The sequence below is a fragment of the Pezoporus flaviventris genome, unplaced genomic scaffold, assembly GCF_033815535.1.
Source record: "Pezoporus flaviventris isolate CSIRO_AGI_PZ_B2104156 unplaced genomic scaffold, CSIRO_AGI_Pfla_v1 ptg000021l, whole genome shotgun sequence".
Classification (NCBI taxonomy): Eukaryota; Metazoa; Chordata; class Aves; order Psittaciformes; family Psittacidae; genus Pezoporus; species Pezoporus flaviventris.
The window spans coordinates 12,520,633-12,540,837 of NW_026892569.1; the positions used below are offsets into that span (position 1 = coordinate 12,520,633).

The 20,205-nt window shown below is 48.1% G+C and overlaps 1 protein-coding gene across 5 annotated transcripts in view; it reads right to left on the reverse strand.

The window, feature by feature from the left end:
• Positions 1–1,235: 1,235 nt before the first annotated feature.
• Positions 1,236–20,205, reverse strand: part of GRIP2 (glutamate receptor interacting protein 2) — a 240,581-nt gene continuing 221,611 nt past the window's right edge. For 4 of the 5 annotated variants that reach the window (XM_061456089.1, XM_061456090.1, XM_061456092.1 and 1 more), the window contains exons 18-24: positions 19,041–19,180; positions 16,490–16,666; positions 13,392–13,545; positions 10,371–10,491; positions 7,007–7,243; positions 5,208–5,354; positions 1,236–2,851 (exon numbers count right to left, since the gene is read on the reverse strand). In XM_061456089.1, coding sequence (XP_061312073.1) covers positions 2,654–2,851; positions 5,208–5,354; positions 7,007–7,243; positions 10,371–10,491; positions 13,392–13,545; positions 16,490–16,666; positions 19,041–19,180 — 1,174 coding nt within the window. In that variant the 3' untranslated portion in view covers positions 1,236–2,653. Of the gene's footprint in view, positions 2,852–5,101; positions 5,355–7,006; positions 7,244–10,370; positions 10,492–13,391; positions 13,546–16,489; positions 16,667–19,040; positions 19,181–20,205 lie in introns of all 5 variants that reach the window. The other variant, XM_061456093.1, reaches the window with a different exon arrangement.

Sequence of the window (20,205 nt, forward strand, 5' to 3'; positions counted from 1 at the left end):
GGTTAAACCAGAGAGGCCTTTCCTTAAGCTCTGATTTAAGGTAGGCAAAGCCTGCAGCGCCTGGTCTGAGCAGCCTGATAGCAGCACAGACAACAATTGTTGAAACTGTTTTAACTCAGGTTAAAATACATCGTTCAGAAAGTTAAGAATTCAAAATTAATTAATTAGAGTGAAAATAATTCAAAAAGCCATAAATGCCACAAACTGCTGCCAAAGGGTTTCATCTACCTGCCTTGGGCGGCTGTCACCTACCCATGGCTGTACCCAGCTCCCTTGGTCCGTGGGCCCCAAGGTGACACGAGGAGGACAGGGCAGCGCATACCAGAGGAGCAGCACCGTGCTGACCTTGTACCTGGTGCACAGTCACGTTGCATGGGCGCCCGTTCAACCTCGCTTGGCTCCGCACGCCTTTGGCAGGTGCCCGGTGCCAAGCGTGCGAAGGGCTTTGCTCTGAAGCCCGCGCCCCAGGAGGGCGGCCAGAGATGGGAGGATAAAGCTTGTTTACGTGGCAGTGATTCCACAGGTCTAACCAGGAGCGTTTCCATACCATGCTCAGGCATAACCCACTTGGCCATGAAGAGTGCACTCTTCCCTTGCCAGTGAGTGGATATTCCCTATGGCCTTATCCGGGCAGCATCCCAGCCTGCGCTGCCCGTGCTGGGACCATAGGGGTATCCTAAAGCCCTTTGCAAGAGCAAAGGACATTCTCAGTGTAGGGACACAAGGAACTACGCTCACAGCAGTCAAACCTTTGGATGTTTGGTTTCAGAGGTGGGGTCATTTGAGCAACCTGGTCTAGTGGAAGGTGTCCCTGCTTGTTGCAGGGGGTTGGAAATGGATAAACTTCATGTCCCTGCCAGCCCTTCTGTGATTCTATGTTAATCTGGCTACAGCAAATCATCCTCCAGCTGAAAGAGAAAGCCCAAACCAAATGCATTTCATTTGCTTTTATTTAATTAAAAAAAAAGAAAAAGAAAAGAAAGTCAAAGTCATTGCAATCCCATTTAAATACAGAGATTTACAAAGAGGTCCAAAACAGGACTAAAATATTCTTTGAAATGCTGTACTTTTAAATATTGTGCTTTCATAGATACATAAGAAAAATCAGCATATAAAAATACTTTACAAGGAATACACTCTAATATATGGATAAAAATACACATTTAAGTAATGCAGTTCATCTTCATATCATTCAAAATGCATAGGAAGGGATACAAGGACCAAGTTTTTCTTCCTCTTTTTTTCTTTTCTTTTGTTTTTTTTTTTTTTAAAGCCTTTAATAAAAGTCTTCATTAAAAACCTATGAGAGCTTCCACTGCTCAGAATATTGCATATAAAACCACTTTCGGCTGCACTGTCAATGCTCCACAGTATCAATTATGGCACATCATCTAGTAGTGGCAGCAATGGTATGGGATATTGCATACTCCAAGAGAAAATGGCTACAACGACAACTAGCTGGATGGGGCTGGGTACGTGTCTGGAAGAAACACCCTGATACGTTGCATCATAAAGTGCTACTATGTGAAAGGTGGCAGGCGGATGAGGACACCGATGCAGACATCGTGGCCCCTCTTCCCCATAGGGCTGGGGGCTCTTGGGAGGGAACAGGAGAGCGACCATGGGGCATCATGCTTGCAAAGCCACGGGAAGGCCAGCAACAGGCAAAGGGGGGTGGACCAGGGACGAGCAGCCAAATCCATGTGGGCACACAGACAGCCCAAGCCCACACAGGACACGCGATACAACCTCCATCTAGTGAAGGGCTTCTCATGCCACTGCCTGATAGGAGACAATGAGGTTATATTAACTCGAAACATCAGGGGCAGCCCTGGGAAGATCACTGTTCCTCAAGCTATTCACTTGTGGGCACAGGCCAGGTTTGCAAGCAAGAGAGAGCTCCATCAAGCCCAGAGAAATGAGGTGGATGGGGATTTGGGCAGGTAATTCAAGGCTTTTAGCCTTGACTATGGCCTTCTGCTCTCTAATAACTACTCCAAGCACAGGAAACCACATCACTCATGAGAACTGGTAGCAGTATGAGGTGCTTCATCCCACTGCAGGGTGAGCCAACCCTGGTGGGGAGCATGGACAAGGGGTGGCAAGAGGCAGCTGCAAATACTAAGTTTTGAACCAGAATTGCATCACCACTCTAAAGCACATTTTGAAATGTCTTTTCAACAGGGCTCTCCCTGGCCCTGCGCTGGGAGTGCAAGGGGATGCAGAAATCGATTTATCAATCAGGAGTGTTTAAAGGATGGAGCACAACAGAAAAGGCGTTTCAGTCTTGCTGTATGCGATTAACCAAGCAAACAAGAAAGAAAATAGCACCATGTGTGTTTATAGGATGGCCAAGGCCCTCCAAGCGAGGAGGATGTTGGAGGCAGGACCCCGCAGACCCCAGTGCCATGGGGCTGGCTGTGGATGCTCCTTCCTCCCACCAGCAGCTCTCCCTATCACTGCCTGTGGCCCGAGATACGCACCCAGTTCCGACCTTCCCAGCACTATTTGGTGGTCTGAAGACCCACCTCCCTACCTGCAGGTTATGGTACACACAGCATTTACAAATACCAGTGCAAAAAACAGGAAAAACACCCCAAATACCACACTGGCTCAGCGGAGGGAGGCCCTGGGCATCCTCTGCTCCTGCTGCTCAGAGGGTCTGGATGCTCGCCTTGACTTCGGTACCGTGGGCTACCTGTGTTGGCAGCTCTCTGGTCCCCTCCTGGGGAGTATTGGCAGCCAGTGCCAAGGGGTTCCGGCTAATCACCAGGTCCAGCTTATCTCCAGCCTCCGAAATCAGGGGAACAGCCAGACAGCAGTCAAAGTCTCTCGTTCGGATGCGGTTTACCTGCCGGGATGGGTTTAGGATGTGCCATGGGGAGGAACAACAGAAAGACCACGTTTGTTAGTCAGAAATGGCAAGGTTGGTGAAAACACACAGCCCTGATTCCAAGCTCAGAGCAAAGAGGGGCACCCCTTCAGGCTGAGCACATCCTTCCTTAGCCGAGCAATGATGCAGTAACTGGTAGAAGGAAGGAGAAAATGAAGTCTGGATCAGGCATAAACCCTGACCCCAGTGTCTGGAGCAGTATGACCAGTATTAAACACTACAAGGCTCAAAACCAGTTCTCCAATACAAGCCTGTAGAAGAAAGGATGCCAATTTCCCTGTTTTGCCATCATGGCTTTTACTGCCCTTAACTCTGTGATGCAGGGTGCTCAGTGCCAAGAAAACTAACACAGCTCAGACCATGAGGCTTCTGCCAACCACTTCCCAGCTCAGCCAGCAGTAAATTGAGACTGTACTGAACAGGGCTCAGAAGGGCTCAGAAGGCGGCTGTAGACTCTCTCTGCAGGCTTCAGCAGTGAAAGCACTTCTACTACTGTCACTTGCAGACCTTCAGGCACATTTCTAGGCTGGGTCATCTGCAAGAGCCACCCCAGCTCTGTCACCTGCATCTGCCAGAGCACTTGGGCTTGGTGCCATGACAGCTCCTGGTTGGAGGGGGCTGGCAAACAACACAGGGAAGGGAAGCAGGGAAGGGAGAAAGGAATTTCCCACCCACCTTTGGAGTGAATGTAACCCCTGGGGCCACGCGTTGCTTCCTTCTCTGGGTAAGGGCTGAACGGGTCCATGCAACCCTTCAATCCAAAACCCTTTCCCAGCATTAGTGTATGCCAATGGAGCTGGGCTCTGTGATGGTAGCAGTGTCCCCCTGCCCTAACTGGTGTCCACACAGTTGACCTCAATAATGCTTCTTACAGCGTAGTAACTAAGGAGAAGTTCTAGACCACATACAGACAAGGACAGACAAGCCACCAGCGTGCTCTGCCTTTGGACTATGCCAGCCAAGCAGTTCCAGGGCAGAAATGCCATTAGTGCAATGCCGTGCTCCAGCTAATCCATCCATAGGGTTGATAGAGCAGGGACGAGGCGTTTGACTGGCCTTCATGCACATCATCATGCCCATAATCAGCAGCCCCATGAAGCCTCCTCAGCAATGCCTCTCTGTACTTCTTGACGGCAGTCGCCTGAACCAGGTCTGCAAGCCCTCAATCACAACTCCACATGTCAACACGATGCCAATTGCCTTGTCTTCTTGTAGGTGTAAGCCGTGCAGCTCAGCATGTGGAAGGGGGGTGTTGAAAGTCTTCATGCTGCTCTGTTTAGGATTTCGGGCACACCTCCCAGAGCCCTTGGCACTCGTAAGAAAGCGACACATCCAACATTCAACAGAAAGGCAGCCCAGAGCCTAATTAGCTGCTTGTTCATTCTTGCACCATCTTTTATTTGAAGCCGAGAAGGAATAATTGTATAGCAGCCAACTGGCTAGAGACCATAACAAGCTTAAACAAGGTTCCCCGCAGCGCTGCGAGTCCTCCAGTTACCTGATGTACATAATTTATTGGCTCTAATCCTACTGCTGACAACCCCCACCTAGAAATCAGTAAAACTGAACATCTGAGTGTTCCCAAACATGGTCACAATATCTGCATTTCCCAATGGGGGAAGGTTTTCCACTTTCTCAGTTGCTGTTTGAGTTGCCCCAAAGCAAGAATAGTTGGTTTTCATCCATGTAAAGCTCCTCTCCAACCTCCAAAACTCACCATGCTCTTACTGTCCCTCCAGTAGTCTGATATGCTCCAGTCATATTTATTACAGACTGCTTGTGAGCAGAGCTTTTATTCTGGTTCTACATCAGCTGTTCCAGTTCAAGCATCTTTCAAAGGAAAATATCCACGAAAAACACTTTGCTTCCTAGAAAACTCTTTTAGCTGTCAAAGGCATGCACAGAACCTTATGAACACCACTTGGCTCCTCCACATGGGGCTTCACAGAAACACATTGGTCAATACAGCTTAGTTCATCCAAAACCCACCCTCTTACATGACAGTAAAAGGACCAAGGGTGAAGAGAGGAAGCATCACACCTTTTTGGCTGTTTTGAGCTCCTCAAGCTCAAAAAGGCCAGTGCCAGGACACGCAGTGTCCTGGAGGAGGTGTAACCTAGGGGTACCACCTAGTGATGTCTCATTATAAAACACAGGTCTCATTGAGTGCTTGGTGGCTAAGAGCTCACCTAGTTGGCTAACTGTTACCTTTCATTAAAGTTAGTGCTGCCATGGATGGGTCTCACTTCTCTCTTCCTCTCAGCCACTCATTCACTCCGTCCCAGCCTCCAGAACTGCATTTTGCATTTATTACCTGAAGCACTCTGTCATATGGCTTGAGGCCACACTGATCTGCTGGCCCATCCGGACGGACCATATTTACATAGACACCTTTTTCTAACAAGCCATCCGACACACTGAATCCAAAGTCTTCGCTCTCTGGGTCTTTGTGGAGTGTCATCTGGAGGGGCAGAAACAGAAAACACAAGTTTTAATGCACCAGAGGAAGGAGGAGGTAAAACAGATTGAGCCTTATTTACCAGACACCACCATCTTTGGTAGATCACATGGAGAAGTGCTTGGGTGACTGGCATAAAACCAGCCACACAGCAGTCCTTCTCCTTTGCATGTGGAAGGAAACACAGGCAGTGTAACACAGAGAGCTGCTGTATTTCATCCAAAGAGCAGCAAACCAAGTGTTATTAATAGAGCATCACCTTCCCTAGCCCAGGTTATGCTGTGCAACCTCCGTGTACGCCACAGGACATGAAAATCCAACATGTTAAGAGGGAATTTCAGTGTAGTGTGCCAAATGCAAAGACAGCTTGTTCTGAACACATCACTCAGCAGGAACATCTAAACTTCCCTGTTCTTTTCAGAAAATTCCTATCAATAAGTGCTGAAGTACTGAGGACAAGAAATGGGTAATCTCATCACCCTTCCCTTGAGCACGTCATGCTTTGGCCTTGTCTAGAGGAGCTGGAAGTGTATCTTGCTATAGCTAACACTGGCAGCCAAGAACAACTCATCCCCCAACACCACCAAAATCTCCCATTGCCTCCCATAAAGTAGAAGTGCAACTCTTCCATGGGGCTCTAACTCCATCACTGTGCTCTTGGCTGGATGAGCCTCATGGATGTGCAGTCCTTGGGAAGGACAGTGCCCAGGATGATGCACAGGAGCAGCCCTCCTGGCCTCAACCTCATCTGCAAAACCAGTCAACACAAGGTGCTCCAGAAGAAGGAAGAGTCACCCTATACCATGCCTAATTACACAGCTCCCTCCTTCAGGTACGAAGGAGTTTCATTTAAAGACACATTTGCCGTGCCCTGAAGGACAAGAGCAGATCAAACATCAAAAGCTGTTTTTTCCAGCTGCCATAACTGCAGGTTTCACTCTGAAGTCACACTAGGAAAGAAAAAGACAGGCAAATGTTTTGAAACCTCTCCAGCTTCCTCCCCTGCTTGCATTCTGCATCAGCAGCTTCTACACTTAATTCGTTTTCTGAATTACTGCTGCCTTGCACCATGCTTAAACTGGCTATGTTCAGCTGGGTACTGAATTCAAACAAGCATCCCGTTGCTGAAGAGCACGCCTTCAGGAAAGGCTGGAATGGAGCGGAAGGGAGGGGGGAAAAGTTATTTTTAAGTTATTTATTATATAAAACGTGCCCTACTGAACTGGAAAAAGGTTGATGGGTCTCCACAGGGCCATACTTTGAGCTTTCTTGCTTGTATCTGTAGTACCAATTAATGAACTCCAGAACACAAGGACCTGGAAATCTCATCTAATAAAGGGAAAGAGGAAAGCACAGATTTGAACCCTGCTGAAGCATGGCAGCTAAATCATAGAATCATAGAATAGTTAGGGTTGGAAAGGACCTTAAGATCATCTAGTTCCAACCCCCCTGCCGTTCTGAAGAGACCCCCTTCATCTTCAGACGACCCTCTGGAAACCTTTGCTGCAGACCTTGGTGGGGGCCAGCTTTAACAAGGAACATTTTCAGGGGGTTCTCCAAACAAAGGAAATCCTCTACAAGGTTCAAAGCTTCTACAGCCGTAACCGCCGAGGTACTGCAGTGCCACAGCAAGAGCAACCCTTGGCAACACAAACCTTGTGAAACTCGAGGGGGGTAGGGGACATGATTTCCTGCATCTCCTTCTCGATCTTCTTCACATCCAGGTTCCTCTCGTTCTTCTTGGCAGGGGAGCTGCTGCTCTCAGTCTGTCCATCCTCACAGCTGGCGTTTGCCTTCCTCAACGGGCTCAGTCCCGATGGGTTGACAGAGTCCAGGAGCAGCTTGCTGCTGTCCAAGCCCAGGTTGTGCACACTCCCTGTCATGATGGATGCCTGTAGGGTAAGGGCACAAAGTCACTCAGCTGAGCCAGCAGTGGGAAGAGATGGACCACGCGGCAACAAAAGCAGCAGAGACACCAACAGGGTGGCACCACTCCTCTCATGAATCAGAAATAAGTACCAACAAGCTCTTCCAGTTGGCTATAAAAGCCATTTCCAGACCTCAGGAGATGGCTGCCACGTCTATCACTGACCTACTGTTTGCTCGCCACAGAAACATGGAGCTTCATTTCAGAAGGAAGAATCTGTGAAGCGTCTCCTTATCTTCTGATGACCCCTTCTACACAAACAGGGCCAGATAGGCCTCATCTTGTACAGGAAACTTCTTGGTACTCAAGGATGAACGTCCCAGTCTCAGGGGTCTCCAGTGCTTGCTGGGCTCCTCTCCAGCCTACCCTGCAGGCTGCAGCTCACACAGGGCTGGCAATGGCCCAGAGGAAGCAATAGCTTGGACTCCACTGAGACCAATTCAGTAGAGAAATTAGGATTTTATCTGTCAGTAAATGGGAGCTGTCACTGAGGAAAACTGAGTTAAAAATATGAAATTAAGTAGTATTTAAGCCTGGTCATCCCTGATAACATCCATTAAAAGATGGCCCTAAGTAGATTCTACTCCATTTGGCAATGCTTTTCGCTAATGAGATTACATTGATCAAAGCTAACGCAGGAGTCAAGAATCCAGTCTGTGGAACCTCAACTGGCTCCAGGTCACAGAGTCCATTTAAACAGCGTAATGAAAACTGTCATTTTGGAGTTTAGGCTCCAAGGGTCTGCAGTCCCATTAAACCTCAAAAGGTAGAAGGGGAAAAAAAAGGAAAGGTAGGGAGCAGACAGCAGAATTCTGCAGTGTTAAACTTGACAAGTCAAAGAGCAACTGCTCCTGTGCATGGGGTAAACAGCATCTGACTAAATCTCTCATGAAGGCCCTCCAGCTCTTTGCTTCAAGCTGGAACAAAGGCAAACAAAGCAAACTGTGGTGGCAGGATGAAAATGCCACGACTCCCCACCCTATTCCCAAACACAACCTTTTAGCTTTGCACTTTTCAGGTCTTCACACAAAAATGACGTAACCAGTTTGAGTTTGGCCAAAACCCCAACACCTGCTACATGCTGGAAGGACGTGGACTTACCCCATATTGAGACACAGATTAACAAAACATCATCACGGCCAACCAGGGGCTGTTTGTTCAGTGACCTCAGGCAGCCTCAACACACCCCAGGGTGCTGTGCCATGCTGTACCAACACCAGCCCAGCAGAGCCAGTGAGGAGACAGAAAGGTCTTTGCACGTTGTGCTGCTGTCCTCCCTCACACCCTGTAGATGCCATAACCAGCCAGTACCCAGGAGCATTCACCTCCTTCCCTACCTTCAAGGTATTGAAATACTCCTTGCAGCATCATAAACAATTTGCTGGGTGCTTTGGCTTAAGGGCAAGCAGCAGAAAGGGCAATTGCAGGCTTCTCCAGCCTGTGCCTGCCCTGCATTGTTTTTCCCCATGTCTTGGTTGCCCTCAAAGCAAAGCAGGGACATGTGCTCCCCTAGACGTACTGGGAAAAGCCTGTTTCTACCCACACCCCACAGTCTCAAAGTGGATTGCTACTGTGTGTGAACCCATTTCCAGGCTATCTTGGGTCATCTTGAATGACTCTCATTGTTTTACTTTTTTAAAGCATTGCTGTAACTGTCACAGCTCCAAAGCCTTGAAACAGCATCTCTGCACTATGGATCCCTGGAAAATGAAAGGGATTGGGCACAAGGATATTTTCTCCAATCTGGCATTTCACAGTCCAACAAATCCCCTCTTTCACATTTAGGTGCCAGCCATTATGTAGAAGAGAAACAGCTATGCACCATTTCAGAGGGGTACCTTTTCCTTAAGCATTCAACAGCAGTTCAGCAAGGTTGAGAGCAGCTGAACTCATTTCTCCATACATTCAGGTCCAGGAAACAAGTGATTAGAGGAAGAAGTTACAGTTTGTGGGGTTTGTTGTGTTGGTTTGGGCTTTTTTCAAATCAGCACTTTCTTAAGCAGTTAAGATAATAAATACAGGGGTTTGTGTTTCAACACAATGAATTTACTTGAGATTTCCTCCCCCACTTACAGTTGCTAAGGATCAAGGAGGAAAGAACAATTAGCAAGTCCTTTGTCACCACGTAGACCAAAACAGGACTTCCCTTTTCCACCTCCACTTATTCAGAAATTGCCTTTTTCTCTCTGAAGCTTGAGAGATGCAACTGTGCATAACACAGCCCCACCGGGGGTGATGGAGGGCACGACCCAGCAAGCTCTCTCCGGTCCTTGGCACACAGAAGGCAAGGGGAGAGATAAGCTCATGGGGTCCTGCTCCTTCTTTTGGGCTGCAGGAGCTGAGTCAGGGAGGGGGCAGCACAGGTCCCATCCTGCTGGGCAGGTTTGCTTCCTGCTGCTCCACAGTCTTGAGGGAGGCCTTTATTTGCATCACACACCCTAGAAATCCAGGCTCCTTATCCTATAACCGGACACAATAACATGACCTCCGAAGCATTTTGGATAAAGAAAAGAGAAAGTGGCTTGTGAAGAGAGGAAACACCTTTATTTCTGCAGGAAGCAATTGCTTTCTCAGATTTTTCCATGGGGAAGCCCGGCTGAAAAGCTTCCAATTACCTATTTCACTGAAAGAGTTTCCGGCAGAGTGACAGCTGAATGCAAGATATATGTTGGGCCAGGCTACATTTGAAGTAAGCCAAGGCTTCAGTCCCAGCAGGGCTAAAGGGGGCTCCTTTTGCTTAGCCTTTAATTGCTTTGGACACACAACATCTTCCCAAGCAGAGGGTTTATTTACCGTCTGATAGGGAAGGTTTGCCAACAGTCATGTGAAGATTGTTGGCCGGCAATGGTTTGCAAAAGGAGCTTGGAGTTCCTGGTGGGTAAGTCATCGGCTCAGGGGGAAAGTGCGTGCAAGCAACTATCTAATGAGACATAGTTATCCATTAGCACAAACTGAGATTAACCTCAAACCCTTCTTCACACCACCGGCAGCACAGGGATGCCACGGGCAGTTAACAGATCTGGGGAAACAGTCTAACATTCAGGTGGAGAGCAAAGCAATGGGATCAGCAGCAAATTCAGAAAGGGATTTACCTCAATCTCCCTCAAAAGCTCAGACTGGCCGCATGTTTCCAAATCCTCCAAAGCTTCTCCAAAAACACGCCAAAAACTATCCTCGTGAGTGGTCTCAAGGCCATTTTGGCGGTTGGGGTATCTGTTGTAACGTAGGAACCAAACATTGTCAGCACTCTTCTGCAGTGGGGTGAAAGCCGCAAGGCTACAGCAAGTGTCTCACCAGTAAAAGCAGAGACTTGAGGAGTCTTCATATACAAAAGCAAACAATATGAACTTTTCAGACAAGAGTCCAAACACGAGACCTCCATGCATTTACTAACAAGAGTCCTTCAAAGGAAGAATTAAGTTGGTGTAGTAATGTCAAAGTTCAAAGGGTAAATTAAAAAGTGCCTGTAGGAAGATTTGTAGGTTTAGGAAGACGTTTTGGTGAAATAGAGAAGTGAAAGAAAAAAGGATGCGTTATGGGTAAACCAGGAGCCTCAGAGACTGTTAGTACAAAGGCTGATGGGATAGAGCTCAGATCTGAGACACAGAACACCTGAGAAGAGAGAGAAAAACACAGAGGGTAACAGACATGGTGAGAAAATGATAAATACATTAGGTCTCTATGAGAGTAAATAATGCAGAGATGTATATAAAAATGGTTGCCCTGGGCTGGACAAGCAAATGCACACATCAGCCAGCAATATCGACAGTGTCATGTATAACCCATACAAACCATGTTTCATTTGCTTTGGGTTGGCCAGGGAACTGAGCTGTTACCTTCAGAAAGTCTCTTTTTTTTTGGCTATATAACAGCCATGGCACATTTTGCCATGTAAAGTTTGCCACCATGTAAAGACTGCCACCAGTTCCATCTACAACTGAGGGTACGGATAAAGAGGACTCTCTCAATATATGTTAACGTGAACACCATGTGTACCTTGCTGGGGGTTCTGCAACTTCCCACCTTGGATGTTTCAGCACCTCTTATCTCTGACCACGAGCCAAGGTCAATTCTTGGACTGCTAAAGCAAATAGCAATTAAACATGCTGAAGTTCTCTGAAGAAGCCAGAAAAGTAGGCAACACTGCTTACTGAGCACCAGCTCTATGCAAAACTCTCAGTGCTCAGTTTAACAGGAGCCTCTTGAATCAAACTCTCTGCGGTGTTAAATCAAGGTCACAATAAAACCACTAATGTGTCATGGGGAGAGACCCAAAGGGACAGTGACATTAGAGCATCCCTAATGCATCTTCTACACATCTTATTAGGAGCTGCATGGGCAAGGCTCCACCTCTGCAACATCTGGCACCACTTGCATGGCTTAATGGTCATCATTAAGGAAGGGAGCTCATCCACCAGAGCCATTTAGCAGAGTCAGAACATTTAACTTGAGCACAAGTCAAACAGAGGATGGCCTCCATTAAATATATAATGACCCCTTGCACTATTAATAGAGCTTTTTCCAGATCTCTATTAACTGCAAAGTCTTTAGCACATGCTTTGCTTTTCATTTAAGGGTTTAAATGGAAGCCTGTAGGAGACATAAACTCACACACATGTGCTTTTGCTCCTTCGGGGGTTACGGCCTGACTGGGGGGAGCAGTATCTGAAGTGGCTTATTGCACTTAAATACCCCCCCCCTTCCTTTCATCAGCTTTTAAAGGCCAGTAGCCTTCACACCAGGCAGAAAGGTCAAAAACCCGCACAGCAAGACCTTAGAAAAACAAACCAAAATTTCCCCCCAAAAGGAATTTTCAATTCTTTCCCCTTACTCATTTCCTTCCGCTGCTCCCAGGTTCCCGAGGAGGCAAAAGTCCCTTCCAGTTACCAGTTTCTTGCCTCTCAGATCAGCAGCGTAACACACACACATCCAGGACACAGATGAATCAGAACGGGGGCTCTCACACCACTGGCTCAGCAGGTTTTTACAGGCTAAAGGCAGCCAGGGTTAGAGATAGTTTGTTTTCCTCCCTAATAAAAGCACTCAGCAGCATGAACCGTTTCACTTGCACTTTGACATCAGGGCTTGGAGCCCTCACTAGGGACGTGCAGAGCTTTCAGGGCTCAGATTTGCTAACTTCAGCTGGCTTCGCTGCAAGGGCCACCAGGGACAGTGACCTCTGCGAGCTGGCTCTCACTGAGATGCAAAACAAGAACAAAGTCTCCGTCACTGCCAGCCTTCCTGCCAGTGTGATCCTCTTTAAATAGGTGGAAATGGCCATGAGATGTTCTAAGGGTTTTGTTTGGACAAACAAAAGTTAAGGAACAAAATAAGGAGGAAACAAAAAGAACTGACATTAACAACACAACACACACAACTATGGGGACTCTGGAGGATGTCAAGGGGAGAGTTGTAAAGCAACGAGGCTTTTCCACCACGTGTGGCTCGGCAAGGGTCAAATCCAGCAGGATTTTGACCCAAAGCAAGGGGCAGCTGCAGCCTCCTCCATGGGCTCAGGAGGTGTTGCAGGATTTCTCCCACACCAGATAAACCCAGGGATTATCTTGAATATGCTCACTCAATGTGGCTTTATTTGTGGTGCTGGAAGGGCCCAAGTGTGATGGAGAGAGATGTTCCAGCCAGAGCTTTGGGAGATTGTAACTTGGACATGAAATCTCATACTGGTCCTCCAAAAGCTTTGGTTGGCCTGTTCTGTTTCATGGCTGGTTTGAGCGGTTGTGTCTGGCCAACACATGCGAGAAGAGCCCTGATCATATCTATTTATCACACCCAAACCATGAAAACACTGCAGCCTTTACATAGCAAGGCAGGAGAATGAGACGGGGTAAGAACCTGTGGTCCATGCAGTTGAGACTGCCCTAACTTCAGACACAAATGTCCCTTGGCCATGGTAGAGGTGCCACAGAGCTACACCCAGGGTACCCTGGCAATGTGGAGGGGGTTCACCACCCCAGCACCCCTCCCCATGGCTGCCTGATGCCAAGATGGGGACATTGCTGGCCAATCCATCACATTCCCATGCCCCATTGTCCCAGTATAGTGACTCCCACATCTGCAGACGTTCCTCCCTGCCTCCTCCCACCCCTCCGTACCTGCTGGGCTTGTCCCAGTCATCTTCACTGAAGCTTCCATCCATGTAGGGGTAGTTTTTCCTGGGGTCCCCCGGAGGGGTGCTGCTCTTTTGCCTGCTGTGTCTCCATTCATGTGGATGGAGGGCTATTGCTGCAGCCTGAGGTATGTACGTACCTAGGGAAGGCAAGAAGGGGTGGAGAGAGGGAGGGTAATACCTGCTCAGAAAGCCCAACTGGCATAAGTCATGCTGAGCCAGGAGAGCCTCCTTCCTAAAGTCTCAAACCTGAGGCCGTATAGATTGCATACTGCTTCCATCTCAGTCATCCAAAAGGGATTGTTCTTCCCATCTCTTCTTGCTTTAACCAAAGCAACTTCTCAGGATGTTGTTACAAGATGCTCCATTTCGCCTTTGCTCCCCCACTTCTGAATACTTGTGGGTCTGGGATCCACACACACGGGATTACGTATACCCACAGATGCAGATCCTACCCCCAGCCAGCTCCAACCTTGGTTAACAGCTGCCGTTTCCACACTGAACCCAACAGAAATTGTGCTGCTGATGCAGCCACCTTTAAATACAGTGAGGCCTTCAAAGGGTAAAAGAAGATGCTGCCAAGCTTTCTTCAGTGTTCCCAACCCCATTTTTTTGGAAGGATTTGAAGGCTCAATTTCTATTGGGGGGAAAAAAAAATATCTTCGTTTAGATTCTCAACTGCCTTTGGGACTTAAAGGACATCACAAAAAAGTAATAGGATATAGAAGGACAGCAGCGAAGAAACTGCATCCAGAGCATCCAGAAGCAACAGCTTCCCTTCAACAAGTGTAATAGCACTGAGGGTACCTGGTGGTGGTCACCAGCTTCACTGTGCTCCACAGTGCTAAAGGAGGAAGATCCAGCCCTGATCCTGAGAGCTGCCAGGGAATTCCTGCAGCCAGCAGAGCCCTCCCGTGCCTTTGGGATCAGCTGGTGCAGGTGCGGAAAACTGCTTTGGGGATGTGTGTGAAAAGCAAGGAACAGGAGTTAAAACTCTGCTGGCTTGAGAGAAGGTGAGGCTCTTCTGTACCATGTTTGATAAGAGATCAATACGGGCTGTTGGGATGAAATCAGACACAGTTCATTACTTCTGTCCCCATGAGCTTTCCTGTACTGCAGTGTCTTACTCCAGAGATGCGAATCCACCACTACCAAGTCACAAGATCCCCACGTAGCTGCCTGGAGAGAAACCTTCCAAACCAGAGCATTCCTCAGCAGCATCGGTGCCATCTGCAGTGGAAATAAGTCTCCCAAGTCCCCTGCCCACTGTGTTTCAGAGAAATCCCCACAGCCTTTCCAAGAAGCATCGTGCACTTCCATCACACGCTGTGCCAAGCGAACAGGACGAGCTAACAGGAGAAACACATCATTAGGGGAGACTTGACCTCCCAAACAGCTCAGAGCACTGGAAATACCCAAAGACAACGCCAGCACTTCCTTTGAAAATGCCAGGATCTGTTATTTCACTTAGCTGAGTGTTTCCTCCGTGTGTTTTTAAAGGTTAGACTGCTCTGGACTGCAACAGGTCACAGCAGTCAGGAGCACTCACTGCCTGCCAGAGCAGAGCAAGGTCCCTGGATGCGGGTCCCTGTAGTAGGTGGACAGCAGCGTGTGCAGGGCTATGTGTGCAGAGCTGCCACTTGGCTGCCTCTGTTTCACCTCCTCCTTCCAGAGGGATAGGCTGGATCCCTGGAATTCAGAGCCACCTGGTGGCACGTTCCCACCAAGCCCAGCACAGCCCAAACCCTTCCTTGAGCAGTTTCCTAAAGCTGTGGATGAACCTAAAACCCACAAGGCTGTAGAGCCAAATCTATAGTTCTCCATTTGGGATGTAAACCCCAATCTCCAGGCAGGTCTCCCTGCATCCTGCCTTCCCTGTGTATCCCATGGGCAACCCCACATGTCCTTCTCCCTTCCCTCTTCCCAGCACCACCATGTAGCCAAATGCAGTTGCCAGGGAAGAGGAGAGAGCTTCCCGAAGCAGAGTTGCAGCCTGTGGATGCTGGGCAGCTTGGCACCGGCCCCACTCCCTGGGACTCTGGGCTCAATTACTCATTCTCAATTTACCAGTCTAAACCCAGTGTCCAACTTGTGTTAACGTCCTAATGGATGGAGAAGGACTGCAGCATGGTGAAGGCCAGGGAAATCCTCCTTAATGAAGCCTCCAGTCCCAGATGCTTTCCCAAATTAAGACCTCAGACCAATGGAGGCTGAAGGAAGACACGGGCATGGTGGAAAAGACACCCATGCACTGCACCCTACCTCAGAGTGCAGTGAGCACAGGCACGCACCTTACTCAGCACACACTGAAGGTGCGTTGCTCCTGCAGCATCCCTCCCTGTTTTCATATTCTGCTCTGGACAGCAGTCTTTTCACCAATTCCCTTTGCAGAGGTGGTTCAGGGTTTGGTTTCGTTTCAACATGGGCTAATACAAGCTTATGTCATTAAATCTGAACTGGAAGCACTATTTTCCAGTGTTTTTCTCTGAATAAAAAACCTATTCCCATGACTAGAGTATCCTTCATCCCAATTCCATGTGTCTGCCAGAAGCCACAGCTGAATAAACCTGGCCTCAAAGACGTGTGTTCATCTGATCACTCACTAGAGAGTTAGAAATACTTTCTTGTAGTATTACCTTAATTATTCTGTTAAGTGAGTGTTTCTAGTCACAAGACACTCCCGTGGACTTTAAAACATCCTGAAGAGGATTAATATGTCCTATGCAGCCTCTCTGGGGAATTAGAAGTGAGCTATGGACCAAATACTCTATAAGACATACGGCCAGTGAATACTTCCTCTGATTATGTGAATTATGAAGTGCTGTAATGGTTATGAAAACGCTGTGAACAGTGTGATGCCATATAAGTCAGAAAAAATGTGCCAATAAAAACCTAAAGCAGATACATCAGCTCAGAACACCACAGGAGTGCACTTTAAAATCCATTTTGTTCCTCGCTGGAAGCAAGAAGTCATGTAAATATGGTCAGACCACAGGCTTCAGCTCATATTCAGTCTCCAGGCAGATTCAGGGGCTCTGTCTGTCTTCACCTTGAGGTGCCTAAGACAAGACAACCCTGGCTTACCTTGGCTTCCATACCCAGCATCAATGCCAGAACCATCCCAGGAATCCATCACATTGTCCATGCTAGGAATTGTGCTGGAGTATATCTCAGACAGCTTGCTAGTTTTCTGGGAGTCAGTCAGGTCATCTTCTGGGTCACTCACTTCATTTATACTCCCCGACTTCTTGGGATAGGATTCTGAAACCAGAACACACTTCTTTAGCAGGCAGGAAGACCTGCACTGACATAGGGCCAAGCCCAGGTACTGTGAGTCTTTTGAAGAACCTCTTTAGCTCTTGCAAAGTAGCTGAGAAAGGCATGTGCAATGTGGTTGAAAGGATTTAACGCTGCATTCTTAACTCAAGCTGAATCAAGAAATACCCTTCTGAGTTTTTAGCACATGGAATACATGGGGATTTGAGAGAGTTGGCACCTAATCTCAGTTCTCAAGCACACCTTCTTGTGCCTTTCACAGAATCCCAGCCTGGTTTGTGTTGGAAGGGAACTTAAAGCACATCCAGTTCCAACCTCTTGCCATGGGCAGGGACCCCTTCCACTAGAGCAGCTTGCTCCAAGCCCCTGTGTCCAACCTGGCCTTGAACACTGCCAGGGATGGGGCAGCCACAGCTTCTCTGGGCACCCTGTGCCAGCACCTCAGCACCCTCACAGGGAAGATGTTTTCCTAATACCTAACCTAAATCTCCCCTCTTTCAGCTTGAAGCCATTCCCCCTTGTTCTGCCACTCTACGTAGTCACGGTGCTGGCTGCAAACTTTCTGTTTTAATGAGGTTCCAACAATGCAACCTGGTCCCAGACTGTCACAGCTGAAACTACAGCCCCCTTCCAAGAATGTACAACCTCACATCAGCTCAAGGCTAACCACCGCCTCTCCAGAGAGAGTTTCATGACAATGAGGAATTCCTGGGCCTGGTATTTTGGGGCTGAATTTCCCCCGATTAGTGATTGGAAAATGGAAAGTTGAATACAGGTGATGAAGCCCAGACCTTCCCTTTCATTATTTTAGTACTAATAGGCCCTTATTATCATTATATCAAATTCCATTTCAGGTACCAGCTATGTATGGAATGGTTTCTCAGCACAAGCATTTCTTTGTACTGAATAGTTTAGAGTCCTTGCTGATTAGATGTCCTGTTAGCCTGATCTCCAACTCACAGAAACCGGGATGAAAAGCCCTCTGAAAGTCTTCGTTTGTCAATGAGGACAGATTATTTTACCAAACAAAGCCCCGAAGGTCCCTGTTTTCTAAGCATTCAGAAGATTGCTCCCCATGATTAACTCAAGATTACCTTGAAACTTCAATTACACCTGCTTCATTCTCAGAATGATTAACGAGGCTGCAACTGGCACTTGCATGTCAATTACTCCAGCGAGTGGCTGTGACAATGCTAAGTGTCAGCAGGGGGAATAAGGGGCATTTCAGACCAAGGATTGAGGTGCTTTGGTTGCAGGGAACGAGAGTGTGGTTTCTTGGGAAGGAATGAGCTCCCCACATCTACCTCTGCTTCCTAAATCCCCATTCCCTGCCTCGATTACCTGATTTGTAAAGCAAGTGCATTGCCACACGTTTGCAAACTGCTCTGAGGTCTATAGAAGTTTAGGAGCAATGCTACTTCATCAGATGCAGGACAGGCATCCCATGGGCCGTGCTTGCTTGGAAGAGCTTGATCACTGTATTTCTTCCAATTCCCATGGCACCATGGGCTATTGGCCAGGTAGGTCCAACTAAATCTAGAGACTGCAGAAGCATGGTGCAAAAAGAGATGGAAAATATGGGGTGTGGGGAGAGACAGAAATGCAGCCAGAATGGATGAGCTACTTTCTGAACTTCATGAAACAGCCTCTGTTTGGCTCTGAAGTTTGCATGTTCCCTGGTTTCACCAATCCCTCCTCTGTCCCCCCCAAAAGTGACCTGCCTGTACTAAGTATGCTCCTGTTCTTGGATACCCTGTCACAAAGAACAGCATCAAAGCCACAGGGAGCTTGGAATGGAAATAAGAAGGAGATCTCTAGAGTGAAGGTAGATGCTTGGAAAGATGCTCTGACGACCCCAAGCCAGGAGAAAAGGTGGTAAAGATTTATTGCTAATTGGTTTCAAAAAGTCAGATTAAAGATGAGGGTTTTTTCCGTGGATTTTACCAGCTCGGAGTCCCCTTGGCTCCTTTTTTTGGGGGGGGGACACCACAAAACCAACAAAAAAACAACAAAACCCTGCACTTTTCTACTTGCAAAGGCAATTCTGCTTCACTCCTGGGTGAAACACCCTCACGGACAGGCAATAGCAGCGACAGCACAAGGGGTCAATCCGGACAGAAAATGATTACCAGCACTAATCCTGCTGTCTACTCTCTTCCCAGTACCAGAGACAGTCCCTGCGTTGCCTTTGGTTTACATCAGAGTCAGAAAACACACACCTTCCCCCTCTGTGCCCAGCCATGCCCCTGACCGCTGCCCTCATCTCACCTCCCAGAGCACACAAAGGAAAACCCACAGCGTTACCCACTCCATCGCACGGGATCCCTTCACTTTCCCACCCCAAACCGTCCCAACTCACTCTCCATCTGCTTCTTGATCTTCAGCGTGACCGTCTCTCCCGCCATCTGCAGCAGGTGGATGGCCTCGCTCAATGGCTTGCCCTTGAGGCTCACGTTATTAATCGCTAATATCCGGTCACCGATGTGGATGGCTCCGGTTCTGGAGAGAAAAGGCACTGTTAGAACCTTCAGAGAAGCGTTCTGCCTCTGTGAAACAGGCTGTTATGTTGTTACGTGGAGCAATAGCATGTTAAGTCTCTGCACTTTCAAATATGCCTTGGTTTTCCCTTGGTATACCCATGATTTCCTCTTCATTGCCACTAGCAGGAATCTGGGTCCCTCCCCATCTTCCACTTGTGTATATACATACAAATATGCACAGGAAAGTCTTCTTTCCTCAGATCCCAGGCCCCTTGAGACCTGGGACTGCAGAGAAGCTTACGATCAAAACTTCTTAAGGCAAAGGGTCTACACATTAAAAGCACAAGCATTTCCAGTGTGTGACGTCCACCAGACTGAAGGGCAGCTTCACTCTGATGGAAATAAGCTATAAGAAAAACATAGAAACCCACTGAAAAACAAGACCAAAACGGCCCAACACACACAGACCATGTGTGCAAGCAGCAGCTGAACTGGTTGCAGATCAGTTCATGATGTGTTTAAAGCTCACCCCTACACAGCTACACCTCTGTGACCTTCTCTATCAGGACCAGCACTCTAAGGAGCAGTTACTGTGTTGTATTGCACAGCTACGTTCCAGCACTGGCTTCTGCTCTCAGCTAAATACATCCTCAGGCAACAGCCAGGAACAAACTTCTCCCCCTTCTCCTCCATCCTTCCCCTCTGTGTCTGCCCACAGACAGGGTTCACTGTCTGTGTTTGCTGCAGCTCCAGGCAGAGCAGGATGTGCTCAGAGCTGGCTGCAAGGCAGGAGCTCATGCTTGCTGCTGGCTGGACCGAGCTCACCACACTCACTCACTCCCTAACGCCAGGAAGAGCAGGAATCCTGTCCTCCTCCAGCACTGCTGTAAGGTTCAGCTACCAGGAAGCTGTGTGATCGAGCCAGGAGGAGATGCACATCTGAACTGCAGCATCATTTTCTCTATGGCAAAGTGCTTCTCTTAGGCACATCTCCAAATTCTCCAGCAGAACTGGGATTTAGTGTGCTGTCACAGGCAAAACAGC